General features: G+C 45.9%; 1 protein-coding gene across 1 annotated transcript in view; it reads right to left on the bottom strand.

The window, feature by feature from the left end:
* The window catches only part of ryr2a (ryanodine receptor 2a (cardiac)), a 924,147-nt gene that overhangs the window by 266,095 nt on the left and 636,816 nt on the right, over positions 1-21,236 (bottom strand). The window contains exons 60-63 of the mRNA XM_070890953.1: positions 19,138-19,253; positions 17,069-17,133; positions 11,577-11,698; positions 4,209-4,258 (exon numbers count right to left, since the gene is read on the bottom strand). Coding sequence (XP_070747054.1) covers positions 4,209-4,258; positions 11,577-11,698; positions 17,069-17,133; positions 19,138-19,253 — 353 coding nt within the window. The remainder of the gene's footprint in view (positions 1-4,208; positions 4,259-11,576; positions 11,699-17,068; positions 17,134-19,137; positions 19,254-21,236) is intronic.

Raw genomic sequence — 21,236 nt, 5'->3', positions numbered from 1 at the left:
ATAATGTGGATAAATGTGAGGTTATCCACTTTGGTGGTAAAAACAGAGAGACAGACTATTATCTGAATGGTGACAGATTAGGAAAAGGGGAGGTGCAACGAGACCTGGGTGTCATGGTACATCAGTCATTGAAGATTGGCATGCAGGTACAGCAGGCGGTTAAGAAAGCAAATGGCATGTTGGCCTTCATAGCAAGGGGATTTGAGTACAGGGGCAGGGAGGTGTTACTACAGTTGTACAGGGCCTTGGTGAGACCACACCTGGAGTATTGTGTACAGTTTTGGTCTCCTAACTTGAGGAAGGAAATTCTTGCTATTGAGGGAGTGCAGTGAAGGTTCACCAGACTGATTCCCAGGATGGCGGGACTGACATATCAAGAAAGACTGGATCAACTGGGCTTGTATTCACTGGAGTTCAGAAGAATGAGAGGGGATCTCATAGAAACGTTTAAAATTCTGACGGGTTTAGACAGGTTAGATGCAGGAAGAATGTTCCCAATGTTGGGGAAGTCCAGAACCAGGGGTTACTAAGGTTAAGGGGTAAGCCATTTAGGACCGAGATGAGGAGAAACTTCTTCACCCAGAGAGTGGTGAACCTGTGGAATTCTCTACTACAGAAAGTTATTGAGGCCAATTCACTAAATATATTCAAAAGGGAGTTAGATGAAGTCCTTACTACTAGGGGGATCAAGGGGTATGGCGAGAAAGCAGGAATGGGGTACTGAAGTTGCATGTTCAGCCATGAACTCATTGAATGGCGATGCAGGCTCGAAGGGCCGAATGGCCTACTCATGCACCTATTTTCTATATTTCTATGTTTCTATATTTCGGGAAACTGCAACCGGTTGCTTGTGCATCCAGGAGTCTGTCTAAGGCTGAGAGAGCCTACAGCATGATTGAAAAAGAAGCGTTAGCGTGTGTCTATGGGGTAAAGAAAATGCATCAATACCTGTTTGGGCTAAAATTCGAATTGGAAACTGGCCATAAGCCACTTATATCCCTGTTTTCCGAGAGTAAAGGAATAAATACCAACGCATCGGCCCGCATCCAGAGATGGGTGTTCACGTTGTCAGTACACAACTACGCCATCAACCACAGGCCAGGCACAGAAAACTGTGCCAATGTTCTCAGTAGGCTGCCATTGCCCACCAGGGGTTGGAAATGGCACAGCCCGCAGATCTTGCCATGGTTATGGGAGCATTTGAGAGTGAGCAGTCACCCGTCACTGCCTGGCAGATCAAAACCTAGGCAAGCCAGGACACTTTATTATCTCTAGTCAAAAGCTGTGTGCTTCACGGGAGCTGGTCCAATGTCCCAGTGGAAATGCAGGAAGAGATAAAGCCGTTCCAGCGGTGCAAAGATGAAATGTCTATACAGACAGACTGCCTTCTGTGGGGCAATCGAGTAGTGGTCCCCAAGAAGGACAGAGACGCCTTCATCAATGACCTCCACAGTACCCACCCAGGCATCGTAATGATGAAAGCGATTGCCAGAACCTACGTGTGGTGGCCCGGTATCGATGCGGACTTAAGAGTCCTGCGTTCACAGATGTAATACATCCTCGCAGTTAAGCAATGCACCCAGGGAAGCGCCGCTAAGTTTATGGTCTTGGCCCTCCAAACCGTGGTCTAGGGTACACGTCGACTATGCAGGCCCGGTCTTGGGTAAACCGTTCCTTGTGGTTGTAGACGCGTACTCCAAGTGGATTGAATGTGAGATAATGTCGGCTAGCACATCCGCTGCCATGACTGAAAGTCTGCGGGCCATGTTTGCCACTCACGGCCTACCCGATGTCCTGGTGAGCGACAACAGGCCATGTTTTACCAGTGTTGAGTTCAAAGAATTCATGACCCGTAACGGGATCAAACATGTCACATCTGCCCCGTTTAAACTAACGTCCAATGGTCAGACAGAGAGAGCAGTGCAAACCATCAAGGAAGGATTGAAGAGGGTAACTGCAGGCTCATTGCAGACTCGCCTGTCCCGAGTCCTGCTTAGCTACCGCACGAGACCCCACTCACTCACTGAGATCCCACCTGCTGAACTGCTCATGAAAAGAGCACTTAAGAAAAGGCTCTCGTTAGTTCACCCTGATCTACGTGAACAGGTAGAGAGCAGACGGCTTCAACAAAGTGCATACGATGATAGCGCAAATGTGTCACGCGAGATTGAAATCAATTATCCTGTATTTGTATTAAATTATGGACAAGGTCCCAAGTGGCTCCCTGGCACTGTCGTGGCCAAAGAGAGGAGCAGGGTGTTTCGGGTCAAACTTTCAAATGAACTAATTCACCGGAAACACTTGGACCAAGTCAAACTCAGATTCACGGACTATCCTGAGTAACCCACCTTGGTCCCTACCTTTTTTGATCCCAACATACACACCAGTGGCAACCGGCACCACGGTTGACCACAAAGCAGAACCCATCATCCACAGCAGCCCTGCAGGGCCCAACACGCCAGGCAGCCCAGCAAGGCCAGCTGCACTGCAACCCAGCGAGGGCCCTACAAATGATTCAACAATATCAGCTTTCACACCGAGACGATCAACCAGGGCAGGAAGGGCCCCAGATTGACTCAAATTGTAAATAGTTACACTATTGACTTTGCGTGGGGAGTGTTGTTATATATGTCAATTTGTAGTTACTCTGTACAGCCACCAGAGGGCTCATCCCCTGGAGTACCAAGGGATCCCACAATCCCTTGGGAGCACAGGTATTTAAGGAGGTTTCACAGGTTGGAGAGACAATCTGGAGATCTGCAATAAAAGACTACGATCACATTTTACTTTGAGCCCACAGTGCTCAGTCTGACTCTTTCTCCATACACAACAGAGGTGGTAATCAGTATGATAATGGGACTAAAGGCGGATAAATCCCCTGGACCTGATGGCTTGCATCTTAGGGTCTTAAGTAGCGACAGGGATTATGAATGCATTGGTTGTAATTTAGCAAAATTCCTTGGATTCTGGGGAGGTCCCAGCAGATTGGAAAACTGCAAATGTGATGCCCCTATTTCAAAAATGAGGCAGACAAAAAGCAGGAAACTATAGACCAGTTAGCCTAACATCTGTGGTTGGGAAAATGTTGGAGTCCATTATTAAAGAAGCAGGAGAAATTTCCAAACGCTGGGACTAGTTCAGAACTGAACACCTGTACAAAACTGCAAAGCCCTTGGCAGATTCCCAGCAAATATTAAAGAAGAGCATCAGATTGCCTGGAACTCCATTGCAACGTTTGAAGATCATCTCTGATAAGATCTCTTTTACCTTTATGATAGCATCACCAGAATGGCCCCCCGCCCCCTCCCCCACCCCCAGCAAATCTGGACTCAACTGCTGAAGATTTTAAGGAATTATAATGAATTTATTCAAAATTACATAAATAATTATTTTGTGTCGAGACTCACTCAAAGCTGGCACGATGACTACACATTTAAACACTTTTTAAGAGTAACCATTGGGGAAAGATTCGTGTTACAGAGAACGCAGATGCATTCATTTCATGAACTATTAAAAAAATCAACAAACATCGGATGGCAGCTAATATTGTTGGAGCAAGTAGGGCAACTATTCCATGCATGGCCTACAGGTTCGCTCCTTTCTTCCCTGTTCCCCTTCACTGCAAGCGGGACACAGACTCGAGCTTTGGCCTCCTGTTGAGCTTAGCGCTGGAAACAGCGCGTTACACCAGAAAATCAACGCTGCGCTGATGTTAATTAGCTGGCAGTACCAAAATCCAGGTTTCCAGCCCATTTTAGCCCATCGTGTTTATTTTTTGCTGACTATGTCGACCAAATGAAATAGAAGACTGACATCTCCATTGACACAAACATTTGAAAGATTGTAACACATAATAGCTGTCGTTGACCAACGTACAAACCTTTCATCAATAAGACAGATAAAATATCATGCGTTTTGAATGAATAGCTTAATGGTGAATCTTAAATATTATAGATTTTGAAGAACCATTGCAGACAAGCAGACCAAAACTGACAGTGGTGGAACCGCAGGGCAAGGCACCGTAGCTACAGGAAGTGACGGATTTGCTGGCAGAACAGGAAGCAGAGGGAAGGAGACTGGCATCCCCATGAGCCAAACGCAGTTCATGCTAAACTGACCATGCAACAGGGCAAAGCCCAAAATCAAAACATGTACATCGTGAGAAAACAATATGGCACCATGCTTCAGTCATTCATGCTATAGCTTACCAAACAGTGATATCCTATGTCTGACAAGCACTCCAAGTTTGCAGAAGAGGCTGAAGTGGAGAGAAGAAAGAACAGAGGGGAGGGAGGGGAAAAACAGAAGAAGGAAACAGCTGAAATAAAGCCTATCTTATAATGTGACATCACGAAGAAAGAACTCTAAAAAGACACTGTCAGAATTACACAGCATGGGGCCACCGCAGAGTTCCAGGAACGTGTAGATGTCTAGATTATGAGTAGAGAAATGTATAATATATGCAAATCACAGGTAAAGCCAAGAGCAAAGCTTTTGTTAAAATGAAAAAAGCAGCTTCTACGTGTTAATAAAATAAAAGTTGAATAAAGAGAAAAGGCACTTTGCTGAAAAGTCAGTTAAATTGCGCACAAAGTGCACAGTAAAATTGATCAGATACATAAATGGCTTTGGAACAGCTGTAAGTTCTTCCTTGAAAATTTCTCCCCATCCCCCACGTTACATTAATTCCGAACATCCTTTAGATTGGCTTAACTTAACTCTCACCAAACACCATTCCCTGACTGAGAGCTTGGGAATGGGATCTGTTCCAAACCCCTCAGCCATCATCCGATATAATCAGCCGCAAGAGGGAATGCCGACTGAGGGGGGACGATTTGATTCCTGATTGTCCCAGGGGAAGCGCTCGGCCTTTGCTCTGCACCCCTCCTTGATGATCTGCCCAAGATCATTTGCACTGTGGACCCAGGCTGAATCCCTCCGGAGATCAACACACTAATACACTCAAGTGAACCATGTGAAGCGAAGCTCCCTCCTACGGCCGGGAGATTTTTTTATTAATTATAAGCTTTGGATAGTTGAATTGGTTTTCCAAATATATATTTAAAATATCGATATGTTCTTTCTCCTTGCACAATAGCGAAGAGTTGCACTGCAGAAATCAAGAACAATTTGTGTTTATATAATGCCTTTAATGTAGTGAAACATCCCAAGGTGCACCACAGGAGTGTCATACGACAAAAAAAAATTGAAACCAAGCCACATAAGAAGGAATTACGACAGGTGAACGAGGTAAGGAACGTCTTAAAGGAGGAAAGAGAAGTACAGAGGCAGAGATGTTTGGGGAGGGAGTTCCAGAGCTTAGGGCCCAGGCAGCTGAAGGCACATCCACCAATGGTTGAGCAGTTTGTCATGTATGTATGCTTGGGATTACTAGCCACCAGGTGGGTCAACTGTCGGAGGTCATTGGGCTGTACGCACGTGTGTGCGGCCCAGGTATAAAAGGCCAGCCATCATGTAATGTAATCACTTTGGGCCTCTAATAAAGCAGAGCCAGGTTTGTACCTGTGTTAGTTTACAGTATTCAGTCTATCGAGTTATTACATACATAACACAGTTATAATCAGGGATGGTCAAGAAGGCAGAATTTGAGGAGCACAGATATCTCAGGAGGTTGTGAGGCTGAAGGAGATTAGGGAGGGGCGAGGCCATGGAGGGATTTATAAACAAGGGTGCAAATTTTAAAATCGAGGCATTGCTAAACCAGGAGCCAATGTAGGTCAGTGAGCACAGGGGTGATGGGTGAATGGGACTTGGTGCAAGTTAGGACACAGGCTGCTGAGTTTTGGATAACTTCAAGTTTATGTAGAGTAGAATGTGGGAGGCCAGCCAGGAGTGCGTTGGAGTAGCCAAGTCTAGAGGTAGCAAAGGCATGGATGAGGGTTTCAGCAGCAGATGAGCTGAGGCAAGTTTGGAGACGGGCAATGTTACGGAGGGGGAAATAGGCGGTTTTAGTTATGCTGCGGATATGTAGCTGGAAACTCATTTCAGGGTTGAATATGAAACCTAGGCTGCGAAAAGTCTGGTTCAGCCTCAGACAGATGCTAAATCAAATGTCAATGTTTTAAAAGCATTGGCATTTAATTTGATAAAATAAAATTTGCAGTTTTTTTAAAGTAGCAGAGAAATATTTTCCACATTAGTTACTAAATTTACCTATTTCCCTGGTCCCATTTCTTCTGTTGAAATGATTCAACATTTAACGAATAACTCACTAGGTGGCACTCTAATCATACGTTAAGTTAATTACTTTCCTGTGCATCAACATTCTCCCTCTGCCTGGAAATGCAGCAGTTTGAAATTGCATCTTGTGACATTAGTAAAAAAAAGATTTGCACATTCATATAAAATCCCTTCATCCGATATTTAACAAAGCGTTAGCAAATTTAACATAAACTGGTTCATAACTATGTTCCCGCTCACCCATCACCCCTGTGCCCGCTGACCTACATTTGCTCCCGGTTAAGCAACGTCTCGATTTCAAAATTCTCAATCCTGGTTTTCAAATCCTTTCATGGCCTCGTCCCTCTCTATCTCTGTAATCACCTCCAGCCCCACAACCCCCCCAAGTCCCCTCCCGAGATGTCTGCACTCCTCTAATTCTGCCCTCTTGAGCATCCCTGATTACAATCGCTCAACCATTGGTGGCCGTGCCTTCTGTTACCTAGGCCCTAAGCTCTGGAATTCCCCACCTAAACCTCCCTGCCTCTCTTTAAGACGCTCCTTAAAACCTACCTCTTTGACCAAACTTGTGCACACTTCTCCTAATTTCTCCTTATGTGGTTCGGTGTCAAATTTTTTGTCTCATACTACTCCTGTGAAGCACCTTGTTTTACTATGTTAAAGGCACGATATAAATACAAGTTGTTGTTGTTCAAATAATGGACAAAGGCGTATTATACAAACATAGTAATGCTTTCATTCTTAATATTGTACATTGCAATATCAATCCACAATGTAGATTATTCTTTTATATATGATATTTTGCTGAGATGAATATCAATTAAGTTTACCATAAAAAAATATCTGGATAAGGAACATATAAATACATTTACTCTCTATAAATAATCCTCACAATTGATTAGTAATTAAATATAAGGATGGATTTGCCACAGCTGCACCCTCCAAAGCCATCTGAAGAATATCTGGCCATTTAGCTGAACCCATCTTAGTTTAAGATTAGGGTTTTAAATTAAAAATGGAGCAGATTTGTTGTCTGATCTGCCACCAATGACTGCTTTAAATGACATTATTAGCCTTTGTTTACCTGTCTAAAAATGCCCCAAAATTTACCATATTCTTCCATTTTCTCCTCCAATCATCTTGAACTATGCATCATCCTCCGCCAAGAGAGCAACCAGGGGCAGGTGACCTGCTCACCTGGCTCTGCGAACAATGATGTTGATTTTTGCTTCTGTGAAGCACTTGGACCATTTTTACTATGGTGATTGCATGAACCCGGGGACTGGGAGAAATTTAGAACTCAGCAGAGGAGGACAAAGGGTTTGATTAGGGCAGGGAAAATGGAGTACGAGAAGAAGCTTGCAGGGAACATTAAGACGGATTGCAAAAGTTTCTATAGATATGTAAAGAGAAAAAGGTTAGTAAAGACAAACGTAGGTCCCCTGCAGTCAGAATCCGGGGAAGTCATAACAGGGAACAAAGAAATGGCGGACCAATTGAACAAGTACTTTGGTTCGGTATTCACTAAGGAGGACACAAACAACCTTCCGGATATAAAAGGGGTCGGAGGGTCTAGTAAGGAGGAGGAACTGAGGGAAATCCTTATTAGTCGGGAAATTGTGTTGGGGAAATTGATGGGATTGAAGGCCGATAAATCCCCAGGGCCTGATGGACTGCATCCCAGAGTACTTAAGGAGGTGGCCTTGGAAATAGTGGATGCTTTGACAGTCATTTTCCAACATTCCATTGACTCTGGATCAGTTCCTACGGAGTGGAGGGTAGCCAATGTAACCCCACTTTTTAAAAAAGGAGGGAGAGAGATAACAGGGAATTATAGACCGGTCAGCCTGACATCGGTAGTGGGTAAAATGATGGAAACAATTATTAAGGATGTCATAGCAGTGCATTTGGAAAGAGGTGATATGATAGGTCCAAGTCAGCATGGATTTGTGAAAGGGAAATCATGCTTGACAAATCTTCTGGAATTTTTTGAGGATGTTTCCAGTAGAGTGGACAAGGGAGAACCAGTTGATGTGGTATATTTGGACTTTCAGAAGGCTTTCGACAAGGTCCCACACAAGAGATTCATGTGCAAAGTTAAAGCACATGGGATTGGGGGTAGGGTGCTGACATGGATTGAGAACTGGTTGTCAGACAGGAAGCAAAGAGTAGGAGTAAATGGGGACTTTTCAGAATGGCAGGCAGTGACTAGTGGGGTACTGCAAGGTTCTGTGCTGAGGCCCCAGCTGTTTACATTGTACATTAATGATTTAGACGAGGGGATTAAATGTAGTATCTCCAAATTTGTGGATGACACTAAGTTGTGTGGCAGTGTGAGCTGCGAGGAGGATGCTATGAGGCTGCAGAGCGACTTGGATAGGTTAGGTGAGTGGGCAAATGCATGGCAGATGAAGTATAATGTGGATAAATGTGAGGTTATCCACTTTGGTGGTAAAAACAGAGAGACAGACTATTATCTGAATGGTGACAGATTAGGAAAAGGGGAGGTGCAAAGAGACCTGGGTGTCATGGTACATCAGTCATTGAAGGTTGGCATGCAGGTACAGCAGGCAGTTAAGAAAGCAAATGGCATGTTGGCCTTCATAGCGAGGGGATTTGAGTACAGGGGCAGGGAGGTGTTGCTACAGTTGTACAGGGCCTTGGTGAGGCCACACCTGGAGTATTGTGTACAGTTTTGGTCTCCTAACCTGAGGAAGGACATTCTTGCTATTGAGGGAGTGCAGCGAAGGTTCACCAGACTGATTCCCGGGATGGCGGGACTGACCTATCAAGAAAGACTGGATCAACTGGGCTTGTATTCACTGGAGTTCAGAAGAATGAGAGGGGACCTCATAGAAACGTTTAAAATTCTGACGGGGTTAGACAGGTTAGATGCAGGAAGAATGTTCCCAATGTTGGGGAAGTCCAGAACCAGGGGACACAGTCTAAGGATAAGGGGCAAGCCATTTAGGACCGAGAAGAGGAGGAATTTCTTCACCCAGAGAGTGGTGAACCTGTGGAATTCTCTACCACAGAAAGTTGTTGAGGCCAATTCACTAAATATATTCAAAAAGGAGTTCGATGAAGTCCTTACTACTAGGGGGATCAAGGGGTATGGTGAGAAAGCAGGAATGGGGTACTGAAGTGCATGTTCAGCCATGAACTCATTGAATGGCGGTGCAGGCTAGAAGGGCCGAATGGCCTACTCCTGCACCTATTTTCTATGTTTCTATGTTTCTATGATATAAATGTGTGTTGTGCTGTGGTTGTTGTGGTTGTTAAGGGTGAGCCTTGTGGTTCTGGTGCTGGCCTAACCATCTGGAGGTTGTAAATTCATAATCCCATCATGTCAAGTTTTGAACCTGAATTCAATAAATCTGATCATTCATGAGAGCTAGCCCCAGAAAATGACCATGAAAGCTGCTGGATTGTTGTTAAAAACCCATCCGGTTCAGCAACATCCTTCAGGGAAGGGAGTCTACCTTCCCTCCCCAGTCTGGCCCACATCTGACTTCAGTTCAACACTATGTGGCTGTCTCTTAACACACTCAAAGCGGCTACAGCATTAAATATTGGGGCACTAGCTCATATTGGGCACTGTTTCACAGGCACCAACAGCTGCCCAAATGCCCATTCTTTGTATGTAAGCCTTTGACCATAGGGCTAATCATGACTGAGGACAGTTCTGTCTGCAATTATCATCCATACATGTAACTCTGAAGCATTAGTCATTGGATAGCATTCAGGAGTAGGAACCTTGGCTGATTCCTTTCTCTCACCAGCCCAGAGGTATTGCGATCAATAATAATAAAAACTTTTATTTATATAGCGCCTTCAACGTAGTAAAACGTCGCAAGGCACTTCACAGCAATGTTACAAGACAAAACAGATACATTTGACACCTAGCCACAAAAGAAGAAATTAAGGCAGATGACCAAAAGCTTGGTTAAAGAGGTAGGTTTTAAGGAGCATCTTAAAGGAGGAAAGAGAGGTAGGGAGGCGGAGAGGTTTAGGGAGGGAGTTCCAGAACTTAGTGCCCAAACAGCTGAAGGCACGGCCACCAATGGTTGAGCAGTTATAATGAGGGATGTTCAAGAGGCCAGAATTTGAGGAGTGCAGACACCTTGTGGGGTTATGAGGCTGAAAAGGATTACAGAGATAGGGAGGGGCAAGGCTATGGAGTGATTTGTAAACAAGGATGATAATTTTGAAATCGAGGCATTGTTTAACCGGGAGCCAATGTAGGTCAGAAAGCACAGGGATGATGGGTGATCGTGACTTGGTGTGAGTTAGGACACAGGCTGCTGAGTTTTGAATGACCTCAAGTTTATGTAGTGTAGAATGTGGGAGGCCAGCCAGGAGTAAGTTGGAGTAGTCAAGTCGAGAGGTAACAAAGGTATGAATGAGGGTTTCAGCAGCGGAAGAGCTGAGGCAGGGGCGGAGGAAGACAAGGTTACGGAGGTGGATAAAGGCGATTTTAGTTATGCTGTGGATATGTGGCTGGAAACTCATTTCAGGGTCAAATATGACATCTAGGTTGAGAAAAGTCTTATTCACCCTCAGATTGATGCCGGGGAGAGGGATGGAGTCAGTGGTTAGGGAATGCGGTTTGTGGCGGTGACCAAAGACAATGAGCAACTTCAGCAATCCCAACCTCACTCAAGTGGAGCACAGAGCAGCGTATGGGCACGACTTTGATGCAGCCTTAATTACAACCCATGTTCCCTTCAAATGAGGCTTCTGCCTGGAAGCACTTAATTTATCTTCGGGTGCAGTACCCTAGCTAAGATTAACAAACTCAGCACAGACCAAAGATTGTCCTGGGACTTTCCAAGACTGTATTGCCCAGTTCCATGCCAAGGATGACACTGGCCAACTTTCTGCTCCCTTTAAACTTTCTATTATGTTCACTACATGTCAGCTGCTGTTTGGTTGTACTGCAACCTTAACTCAAACCCTACTGTCACTTTTACCTTTAGAAGTGAGGAGAAGGTCCATTTCCAAGTAAAAGAACTCAGAAAGAGAGCTGTAAAGGTGCACAGACAATGAGAAATGTCAGGGTGTTTTCCCTCAACACCAGCCCACATTTCAGCTGGCCAAGAAGACTGCTGGATAAGAGGCAGTGTGGAACACCTCTGGCACCGACTAAAGCCAGTTTTACTATTCAGCATATTTAAAAATCAAGTCAAAACTGTGCCATGTAAGGCTGGGCACGTGATCATGTTGTGTTGGTTTAGTTAGCAAAATTATTTCGCCTCCCCCCCTCCCCACCGTTAAAATGACTTGGTTCCTTGCTGTAATAACCAAATCACACTGTAAAATGCGAGACATGAATTCTTCCTCACTCACAATGAAAAAGAGCACTCAAGCATTACCTTGTTACCATCTCCTTTTCCTTGTTTGATGCATGGCCCCCACTACTCAGAGGGCTACTTGCAGTCGACAGGAAGTACAGACGATGGTTCTTAAAATATTGATCAATTAAAGGAAGAACGACCTGTAAAAATGAATAACATTCAGTGTGTAAATCACTCAAGACAAATGTACATCAGCTCTTTACTGGATGATAAAAGACCAAGGTCCATCTGGTAGTCACACGATACAGTGATAATGGGGTTGTTGACTAATCAGAGCAATCAATCTCTAACATTTAGCCTACAACAGACCCAGACACGAGGCCAGGAAATCCCCCAGTGATGGAGAGCTTTGGGAACCATCGGTCCAGTCACCTGTTCCTCCCAAGCATGCTACACTTATCACATGCCATGTCTCAAGTTATTTAAATACTGTACCTCAAAAAGTAATTTTAAGAAATATATCTAATTTGCGTTTGAATGAATCAATATAACTGCTTCCAACGTCTCCCTAAGGAACTTGTTCCATAGATTAACCACTCGCTCACTCAACTATTGTTTCACTCGTAGATCATGTTATGTTTCACAATCAACTCCAATAAAAGTCCTGGATGCTGTATATAAAGTATATTGTGTGTCCACCAGAGCAGAAAACCTGATATTTGAGAGAAGGAAATGGTACATTGGTGATTCAAAAACCAGGAGTTATTTACCTTCAATTTCACAGTTGAAAATGTTTGTTCGACCCTGTAATATCCTTACATACTACTATAAATTCACACAAGGTACATTCTGCAGACAAGGTCACTCTGTGACCTGAACCTTTATTCACAGGACCAAGGAGTGATGACCCTGCGTGGGACCTCCCTTTATGTACCTGGATGACCAGGTGAGGAGTGTCTCCCACAAGTTCACCCCCTGTGGTCAAGGTGTGCATTTCTTAGGTGTATACACTATGCAGTGTTGTTACATGAAGGTTACAGTTGCATGAAGGTTACATACATGACATCACCTCCCCCCCCGCCCCCCCCCCGCAACGTCTTATGGGGTCAAAGATTAAGTCTTTCAGGTGGTCGACACTCTCTCGTGGAGCGCCGCAGTTGGGGCTCTGGTTGTTGAGCCTTGGCATGCGTCTCTGCCACCTGTGGTGATTCCGGCTTGTCCGGGCTGGCCGCAGGGACTGTGCATGCTGCTGAATGTTCTTGTTGATCGATCACTGGCGGTGGTGTGGGCAACATCTCATGATCTTCCTCAGGTTCCTCAGTGTCTATGCTGAACCTTTTTTTTACTTGGTCCAGATGCTTGCGGCATATTTGTCCACTGTTACGTCTGACCACTATGACCCTATTCCCCTCTTTGCCAATTACAATACCCTCAAGCCACTTGGGCCCCAAAGCGTGATTAAGAACAAATACAGGGTAATCGTTTTCTATACATCTCCCCTTTGAGTTACAGTCATGGCACTCATTTTGGGACTGGCGCTTGCAATGTCTGACAGGACAGGATGAATGAGGGACAGCTGAGTTTTAAGTGTACGTTTCATGAGTAGTTCCGCGGGCGGGACTCCCATGAGAGAATGCGGTCGGGACTTATAGGCCAGCAGGAGGCGCAATAGGCGGCATTGAAGGGAGGGTCCCTGTTTTATGATTTGGACCGCATGTTCCGCCTGGCCATTGGAAGCGGCTTGAACGGTGCCATCCTGACATGTTTGATGCCATTACCCGACATGAACTCCCGGAATTCATAGCTAGTGAAACACGGGCTGTTGTCGTTAACCAGGATGTCCGGCAAGCCGTGGGTCGCAAAGACCGCATGCAGACTCTCCACAGTGGTGGATGTCATGCACGAATTCAATATGATGCACGCGATCCATTTCGAGTACGCATCACCAACAATGAGGAACATTTTTCCCATGAACGGGCCCGCGTAGTCTACGTGAATACGTGACCATGGCCTGGTGGGCCAAGGCCATGGGCTGAGTGGGGCCTCCCTGGCGGCATTGCCCAGCTGGGCAGATGTCGTGCACCTACAAACACATTGTTCCAGGTCTGAGTCAATTCCCGGCCAATGGCCTTCATTAGCGTGATGCCTGGGTGCTCGCTGTGGAGTTCCCTGATGAATGCTTCCCTTCCCTTCTGGGGCATGACTACCCGGCTGCCCCATAGTAGGCAGTCGGCTTGGATGGAGAGCTCATCCATCTGTCTGTGAAACGGACTGACCTCCTCGGGGCATGCTCCGTGTGCGGGCGCCCAATCCCCAGTCAGGACACATTTCTTAATCAAGGATAAGAGGGGATCTCTGTTGGTCCAGATTTTGATCTGGCGGGCTGTGAAGGGGGAGCCTGCGCTGTCAAAGGCTTCAACGGCCATGACCATCTCAGCGCTTTGCTCCGCTGCCCCCTCAGTGGTAGCCAGTGGAAGCCTGCTGAGCACGTCAGCGCAATTTTCGGTGTCTGGCCGGTGCCAGATGGAGTCATCATAAGCAGCCAGCGTGAGAGCCCATTGCTGTATGTGAGCTGACGCATTGGCATTGACAGCTTTGCTAACTCGAACCTTCTGCCAAAAAGGTACTCGTGCATCTTTTTCACCCCATAGACACATGCGAGTGCTTCCTTTTCAACCATCCCATATCCCCATTCTGCTTGGGAGAGCGACCTGGAGGCATAAGCCACAGGTTGGAGTTGGCCCTCATCATTGCTCTGCTGCAACACGCACCCAACCCCGTAGGATGATGCATCACATGTCAAAACCAATTTCTTACAGGGGTTGTACAGAGTCAACAGCTTATTAGAACAAAGCAGGTTCCGCACTCGATTGAAAGCCCGTTCCTGACAGTCCCCCCAAAACCATTCGCAACCCTTACGAAGGAGCACATGTAGTGGCACCAACAAAGTGCTTAAGTTCGACAGAAAGTTCCCGAAATAGTTCAAGAGTCCCAGAAATGACCGCAACTCCGATGTGTTGCCGGGCCTGGGCGCCCGGCGGATCGCCTCCGTTTTTGATTCAGTGGGCCAGATCCCGCCTGCGGCAACCCTCCTGCCCAAAAACTCGACCCCTGGGGCCAAAACCACACACTTGGACTTCTTTAGTCACAGGCCTACCCGGTCCAGTCGGCGTAGCACCTCCTCCAGGTTGTGGAGGTGTTCCTCAGTGTTTCGACCCGTGATAATGATTGCGTCCTGAAATACGATTGTTCCAGGGATGGATTTGAGCAGGCTTTCCATGATCAGCGGCCGCTGATCGAATGCCAAACGGACACCTGTTGTAGACAAACAGCCCCTTGTACGTGGTGATGGTGGTCAGTAGCTTGGATTCTTCGGCCAGTCCCTGGGTCATGTAGGCTGAAGTGAGGTCCAACTTGGTGAACAGCTTGCCGCCTGCCAGCGTGGCAAAAGGATCCTCCGCTCTCGGAAGCGGGTATTGGTCTTGTAGTGACACTCGGTTGATAGTGGCCTTGTAGTCGCCACAGATCCTGACCGAGCCATCTGTTTTTAGGACAGGGACGATGGGGCTTGCCCAGTCGCTGAATTCAACCGGCGAAATTATGCCCTCTCTTAGCAACCTGTCCAACTCACTCTCAATTTTCTCCCGCATCACATTCGGCACAGCTCTGGCTTTGTGGTGCACTGGTCTGGCATCCGGGGTGATGCGTATCACTACTTTGGTACCTTTGAAAGTCCCGACACCAGGTTGAAATAGTGACTCAAATTTCTGTAGGACCTGTGAGCATGAACTTCGCTCCACAGATGAAATGGCGTGCACATCCCCCCATTTCCAGTTCATCTCGGCTAGCCAGCTCCTCCCCAAAAGCGCGGGACCATTTCCCGGGACAATCCAGAGTGGCAGCCGGTTCTCCGATCCATTAGGTGTGACCACCAACATTGCACTGCCTAGCACTGGGATGATCTCTTTGGTGCACGTCCGTAATTGCGTGTCAATGCGTTCTAGTTTGGGTCTGCTAGCTCTGAGTGGCCATAGTTTCTCGAATTGTTGGACACTCATAAGTGACTGGCTGGCTCCTGTGTCCAGCTCCATGCGTACCGGGATGCCGTTTAATAGGACTTTCATCATCATAGGTGGCGTTTTGGTATATGAGCTGTGGACGTTTGCCACATGAACCCGCTGAACTTCAGCGTCCATTGCTTTGTCCCAAGCATCAATCTGCCTTGCAGATCCCTCTTCTGGTTCATCTGCCTTGTAAATTAGCCTCACTGCAGGCTTCCTGCACATTCTGGCTAAATGTCCACTGAAGTTACAATTTCTACAGATAAATTGTTGAAACCTACAGGTTTTTGCAGCATGTCTGCCCCTGCACCTCCAGCATGAGCTGAGATTGTTGTGAACACAGGGGCTGTTACCAGGCATTCCTCTCTGATTGTCTCTTTTATTACTCTTGAGTACTCTGTTCATGGGTGTCAATGGCCCCATCCCGGGATGCATTGTCCACTGGGATGGCGTAAATGTCCGTTCAACCTGCCATTGTCTCTATTGAGGACCCACTCTAGAGTCTGTTGCTGCCTGGGTGGTGTCGAATTGCCCTTGCCTGCCTGCGGGGTTCTGAGTCGCGTTTACAATGTTAACTCCCTGATCCATCGCCACGTTGGAAGCAGAGTTGCACACGTATATTATCTTGGTTTCCTCCTCCCCCGCCATGAAGGTCTGAGCCATCAACGCCGCCGCTTCCAAGGTCAAGTCCTTGGTCTCAATTAGCTTTTTGAAAATCCCGGCATGACCAATGCCCTCAATAAAGAAATCCCTTAATATCTCCCCCTGCAGGTGTCTGTGAACTTAGAGGCTGGCCAAGCGCCGAAGGTCCGCAACGAAGTCCGGTATGCTCCGTCCTTCCCGACGTCGGTGTGTATAGAATCGGTGTCGGGCCATGTGTATACTGCTCGCCGGTTCGAGGTGCTCACCGATCAGTTTGCTGAGCTCTTCAAAGGTTTTGTCCGCCGGCTTCTCGGGTGCGAGCAGGTCTTTCATCAGCGCGTACAGCTGGTCAGTAGATGCGCCCGTCGCTTGTCAGCCGCTGCATCTCCCAGCCAGTCCTTCGTGACAAAGCTCTGCTGGAGTCTCTCAACGAAATCATCCCAGTCCTCACCAACACAGTACCGTTCCTCTGTGCTACCGGTGGCCATTCTCGTGAGTCGTTGATTCCCGTTTCTCGTCGCCAAATGTAATATCCTTACACTCTACTATAAATTCAAACGAGGCGCATTCTGCAGACAAGGTCACTCTGTGACCTGCACCTTTATTCACAGGACCAAAAAATGATGACCCTGCGTGGGACCTCCCTTTATATACCTGGATGACCAGGTGAGGAGTGTCTTCCACAAGTTCACCCCCTGTGGTCAAGGTGTGCATTTCTTAGGTGTATACAGTATGCAGTGTTGTTATGAAGGTTACAGTTACATGAAGGTTACATACATGACAGACCCCACTTTATACGTTTATTTCTCACAAATATTTCACTGTTTCCATCCCCAAACCCCCCACCCCTGCCCCAAAACATCGTACCTTGGCAAAGAACTTGATTTCCTGCTCATGCAGAAACTTTTCTCCTTTATTTGTGGAACAAAGATCTGGAAGCAAGAAAGAAAGAAAGAAATACTTTCATTTAGATAGCACCTTTTATGAACACCAGACATCTCAAAGCACTTTACAGCCAATTAAGTACTTTTGGGAGTGTAGTCACTGTTGTAATGTGGGAAACGTGGCAGCCAATTTGTGCACAGCAAGCATCCACAAATAGCAATGTGATAATGACCAGATAATCTGTTTTTTGTTATGTTAATTGAGGGATAAACATTGTCTAGGACACCGGGGATAACTCCCCTGCTCTTCTTCGAAATAGTGCCATGGGATCTTTTACATCCGGCTGAGGGAGCAGACGGGGCCTCGGTTTAGTATCTCATCCGAAAGACGGTACCTCCAACAGTGCAACACTGCCCTCAGCACTGCACTGGGGTGTCAGCCTAGATTTATGTGCTGAAGTCCCTCGAGTGGGACTTGAACTAACAACCTTCTGACTTGTGGAAAAAAAGATCTGGAAGCAAGGACAAGAGAACATTTACAATAATAGGAGCGAAACGTACATCCTCCATTAAAAACATAACCGAGTAACAGAATTTAAAATATCGACTTGGGAAGTGGCACAATTAGAAACGATGTTAATATTCAAATAATCATATTCAAGAACGGACGGTCTGACTGCCACATGAACAGCACTCTTCATTGTACTGGAAAAAACAAAATGAAGATTCACATTTTCTGAAAAACATAGTTTAAATCTCACTGATAGACTGGGGGGCACTGAAAACAGCAGTGATTTATGATTTAAGAAATATTTTTATAGAAGGAATTTTTTTCCTTCCTCTCTCACTCATCTCTCTAGATCATGCATCATCAATGATGAGGAGGTGGCGGAAAGAATGTGATCTGCACCAAAGCATCTGCCTGCGTCAGTTTATAGGAGGTGGCCCACAGTGACCTGTCCTTCCAATGTTCTGAGGTGTCTGGCTTCCAAGATGACACGGCTGAGGTAGAGATTCACTGCATGGGGATAGTCAAGTTCCCTGCCGCAGTGTCTTGGATCTCCAACATAGTGTGTCAGCATATCCCCGGCAAGTAAAATATTGGCCCAGAAATTGCTGTCGGAGGCTTCCCCGCGGGCAGATGCCTCCAACCTGAAATATTTCTACAAATCTACCTGGTGGTCCGGGAGGTTCGGAGACTTCAGGTCCTGGGCCTCTATGCGAAAGGCCTGCGTATCCCAGGGACTTGAGCACTTCGTACGCATCCCTGGGATCACGTGGGCCGGCCCAACCAATCAAAGTAGGGGCATTCCCATTTATACTTGTGGGATTCCAATCACCATAATTATGAATGGGGATACCCCAAAAGCACACAAACACTTAAAATAATTTTTTAAAGCATCACATATTTAAAATTAATCAAAATGGAATTTAATTAATTAAAACAAAAAAAAATTGAAAAATAAATGTACATATTTTCAAGAGTCTAAAAATAAAATTATCCTATTTAGCAGGATTTTAAATGTTTAAATTATTGGAAAAAATCTCTTTTTCTGTCCTTTAAGAGTCTTATGCTGCTAAAAGCAGGCATCAGGCATAAGAATTTCAAGGGCATTCGCTAGGCAGAAGACGGGCAAATAGATTGCAAGCTCCAGGTTTAGGCGCACGCGCTTCACATGCCTAAACCCGGAACTTGCGGGGTCCCTAGGGACGCAAATTCAGGGCCATTCTTTCAAATAGTTTTCTATTGGATTGTGCCATTCTGCTCGATTTCCTCCACCAGGTTAAAACTGGCATAAGAAGAATGACACAACGCAGCAGCTCTGCGACATTTTTGAAAATTACGTAATCAGTCACATAGAATAACATAGTATCTACCGCACAGGCTTTTATGCTCCACACAAGCCTCTTCCCACTACTCTTCATCTAACCTATGCTGGTTCGTCAAGAGTTCTAGATCGTAAAAAGTGTAAATGTGGGAATGACCAAGCAAATGTGGCATCCAAAATATTTGAATTTGACGTGTTAATAGTGTGTAAATATGCACTTTACCAAACTGCAGCATGTACTCGTGAGCCTGGTCAACATATTTGATGAGCTGCTGGAGGAAGCTGTAGGCAAATCGTTTTTCAATGGAAGGTGTATCCAACTCCATGTCTTTTAAACCCCTGGGGGGGGAAAAAAAGAGTCTGGTTAGAATTCTCCTTCGTTGTAGTACAACCTGTCATATGAAATATGCGCATCTTGTTGTGATCGTGTTTCATTTCAAAAAGAGCACAGAAACCAGGAAAATTCTCAGTTTTTCGGCAGGGAATACTCTTGGTAAAAGACAACAAAACCAGTTATACACCACCAGCAACAGAATTACCTAAAGAAGAGGAAATAAAGAAAGGCAACGAAGGTAAGGGGTTTATTCCCATGTTGTTAACACCCCATGGGTGCCACTTCAATGACAATAACATTTAATTGGAGGAAATTTCTGCTCATCCAGCAGTGGATTTTGGACAAGTGCAACAAATTAGAGGCAGTGTAGTGGTCAAGGTGGTGGTGGTGAGGCAGAGCTGGGTATCGTCAGCATACATGTGGAACCTGACACTGAATTTTCGGATGATGTCGTCGATGAGCAGCATGTAGATGAGAAATGGAGGGAGCCAAGATTTGATCCTTGGGGAGCTTAATGACACCTAAAAACAGGCAGAGATGCCTGAGGCTGGACCTTTTCCCTTTTTGCCCATAACATGTATATCTGTCAGGCTGGCTAGTTGCAGGAAGCTCCCAATTGAAGCACATAGGAAATTTAAAATATAAAGGGCTAAATTTTCATCTATGCCGATTTTTGGCGAGCAGAAGGATTAACGGCCGATTTTTTTGTGCCCGATTACACCGGAAAAAAAAGATGCAACTTTCGCCAAAGTAAAATTTCATTTTGCCGCTGCGGTACCTGAAGTTAAGTCTGGGGGTGGAGCTTCAAGTGTGCGCCAAAAAGTCTCTGAGCATGTGCTGGAAAAAAAATATCTCTTTTTCCACGTGACGGGTGTGCCCACGAATCCACAGTGAACTTCATGGTCTGGATCAAGAGCTTGTGAGAACACATTCGGATCGGAGCTGGATCTGGACATAGAAAATAAGTGCAGGAGTAGGCCATGCGGCCCTTCGAGCCTGCACCACCATTTAATATGACCATGGCTGATCATGCAACTTCAGTACCCCATTCCTGCTTTTTCTCCCTACCCCTTGATCCCTTTCGCCGTAAGGGCCACATCTAACACCCTTTTGTATATATCTAACAAACTGGCCTCAACAACTTTCTGTGGTAGAGAATTCCACAGGTTCACAATTCTCTGAGTGAAGAAGTTTCTCCTCATCTCGGTCCAAAATGGCTTACCCCTTATCCTTAGACTGTGACCCCTGGTTCTGGACTTCCCCGACATCGGGAACATTCTTCCTGCATCTAGCCTGTCCAATCCCGTCAGAATTTTATATGTTTCTATGAGATCCCCTCTCATTCTTCTAAATTCCAGTGAAGATAAGCCTAGTCGATCCAGTCTTTCTTCATATGTCAGTCCTGCCATCCCAGGAATCAGTCTGGTGAACCTTCGCTGCAACCCCTCAATAGCAAGAATGTCCTTCCTCAGATTAGGAGACCAAAACTGTACACAATATTCAAGGTATGGCCTCAACTGCAGCAAGACCTCCCTGCTCCTATACTCAATTCCTCTCGCTATGAAGGCCAATATGCCATTCGCCTTCTTCACCGCCTGCTGTACCTGCATGCAAACTTTCAATTTCAGCTGCAATAGATGGATCCAAGGAAAGGAGAAGGAGAAGGGAAAGGGCCAAGAGATTTCTAGCAGAAGAAATTGAGCCCCTAGTTTACATCTTTGAGAGGAGGTGGGATGTGCTTGAGAACAAAGGAAAAACGGGACAAAAGAAACTGAAACCCTCTCTATTAGCAAAACTTTGGGACCAAGTTGCAGAAGAGTTTAATGCAGTGGCCATGACCCCGAGAAGTGGCGTGCAGGTCAAAAAGAAGTGGCAGGACTTTGGCCAAGCAGTTACTGTAAATAATATTTTTATTTATGCACTGCAATTACATTTGTAAATGTGACTAATATATGTATATGTGTGCGTGTGTGAGTGAGTGCGTGGCC

The sequence above is a fragment of the Pristiophorus japonicus genome, chromosome 9 (genome assembly GCF_044704955.1).
Source record: "Pristiophorus japonicus isolate sPriJap1 chromosome 9, sPriJap1.hap1, whole genome shotgun sequence".
NCBI lineage: Eukaryota > Metazoa > Chordata > Chondrichthyes > Pristiophoridae > Pristiophorus > Pristiophorus japonicus.
Note: the sequence above shows the minus strand (reverse complement) of the source record. Positions and strands in the feature narration are given on the sequence as shown.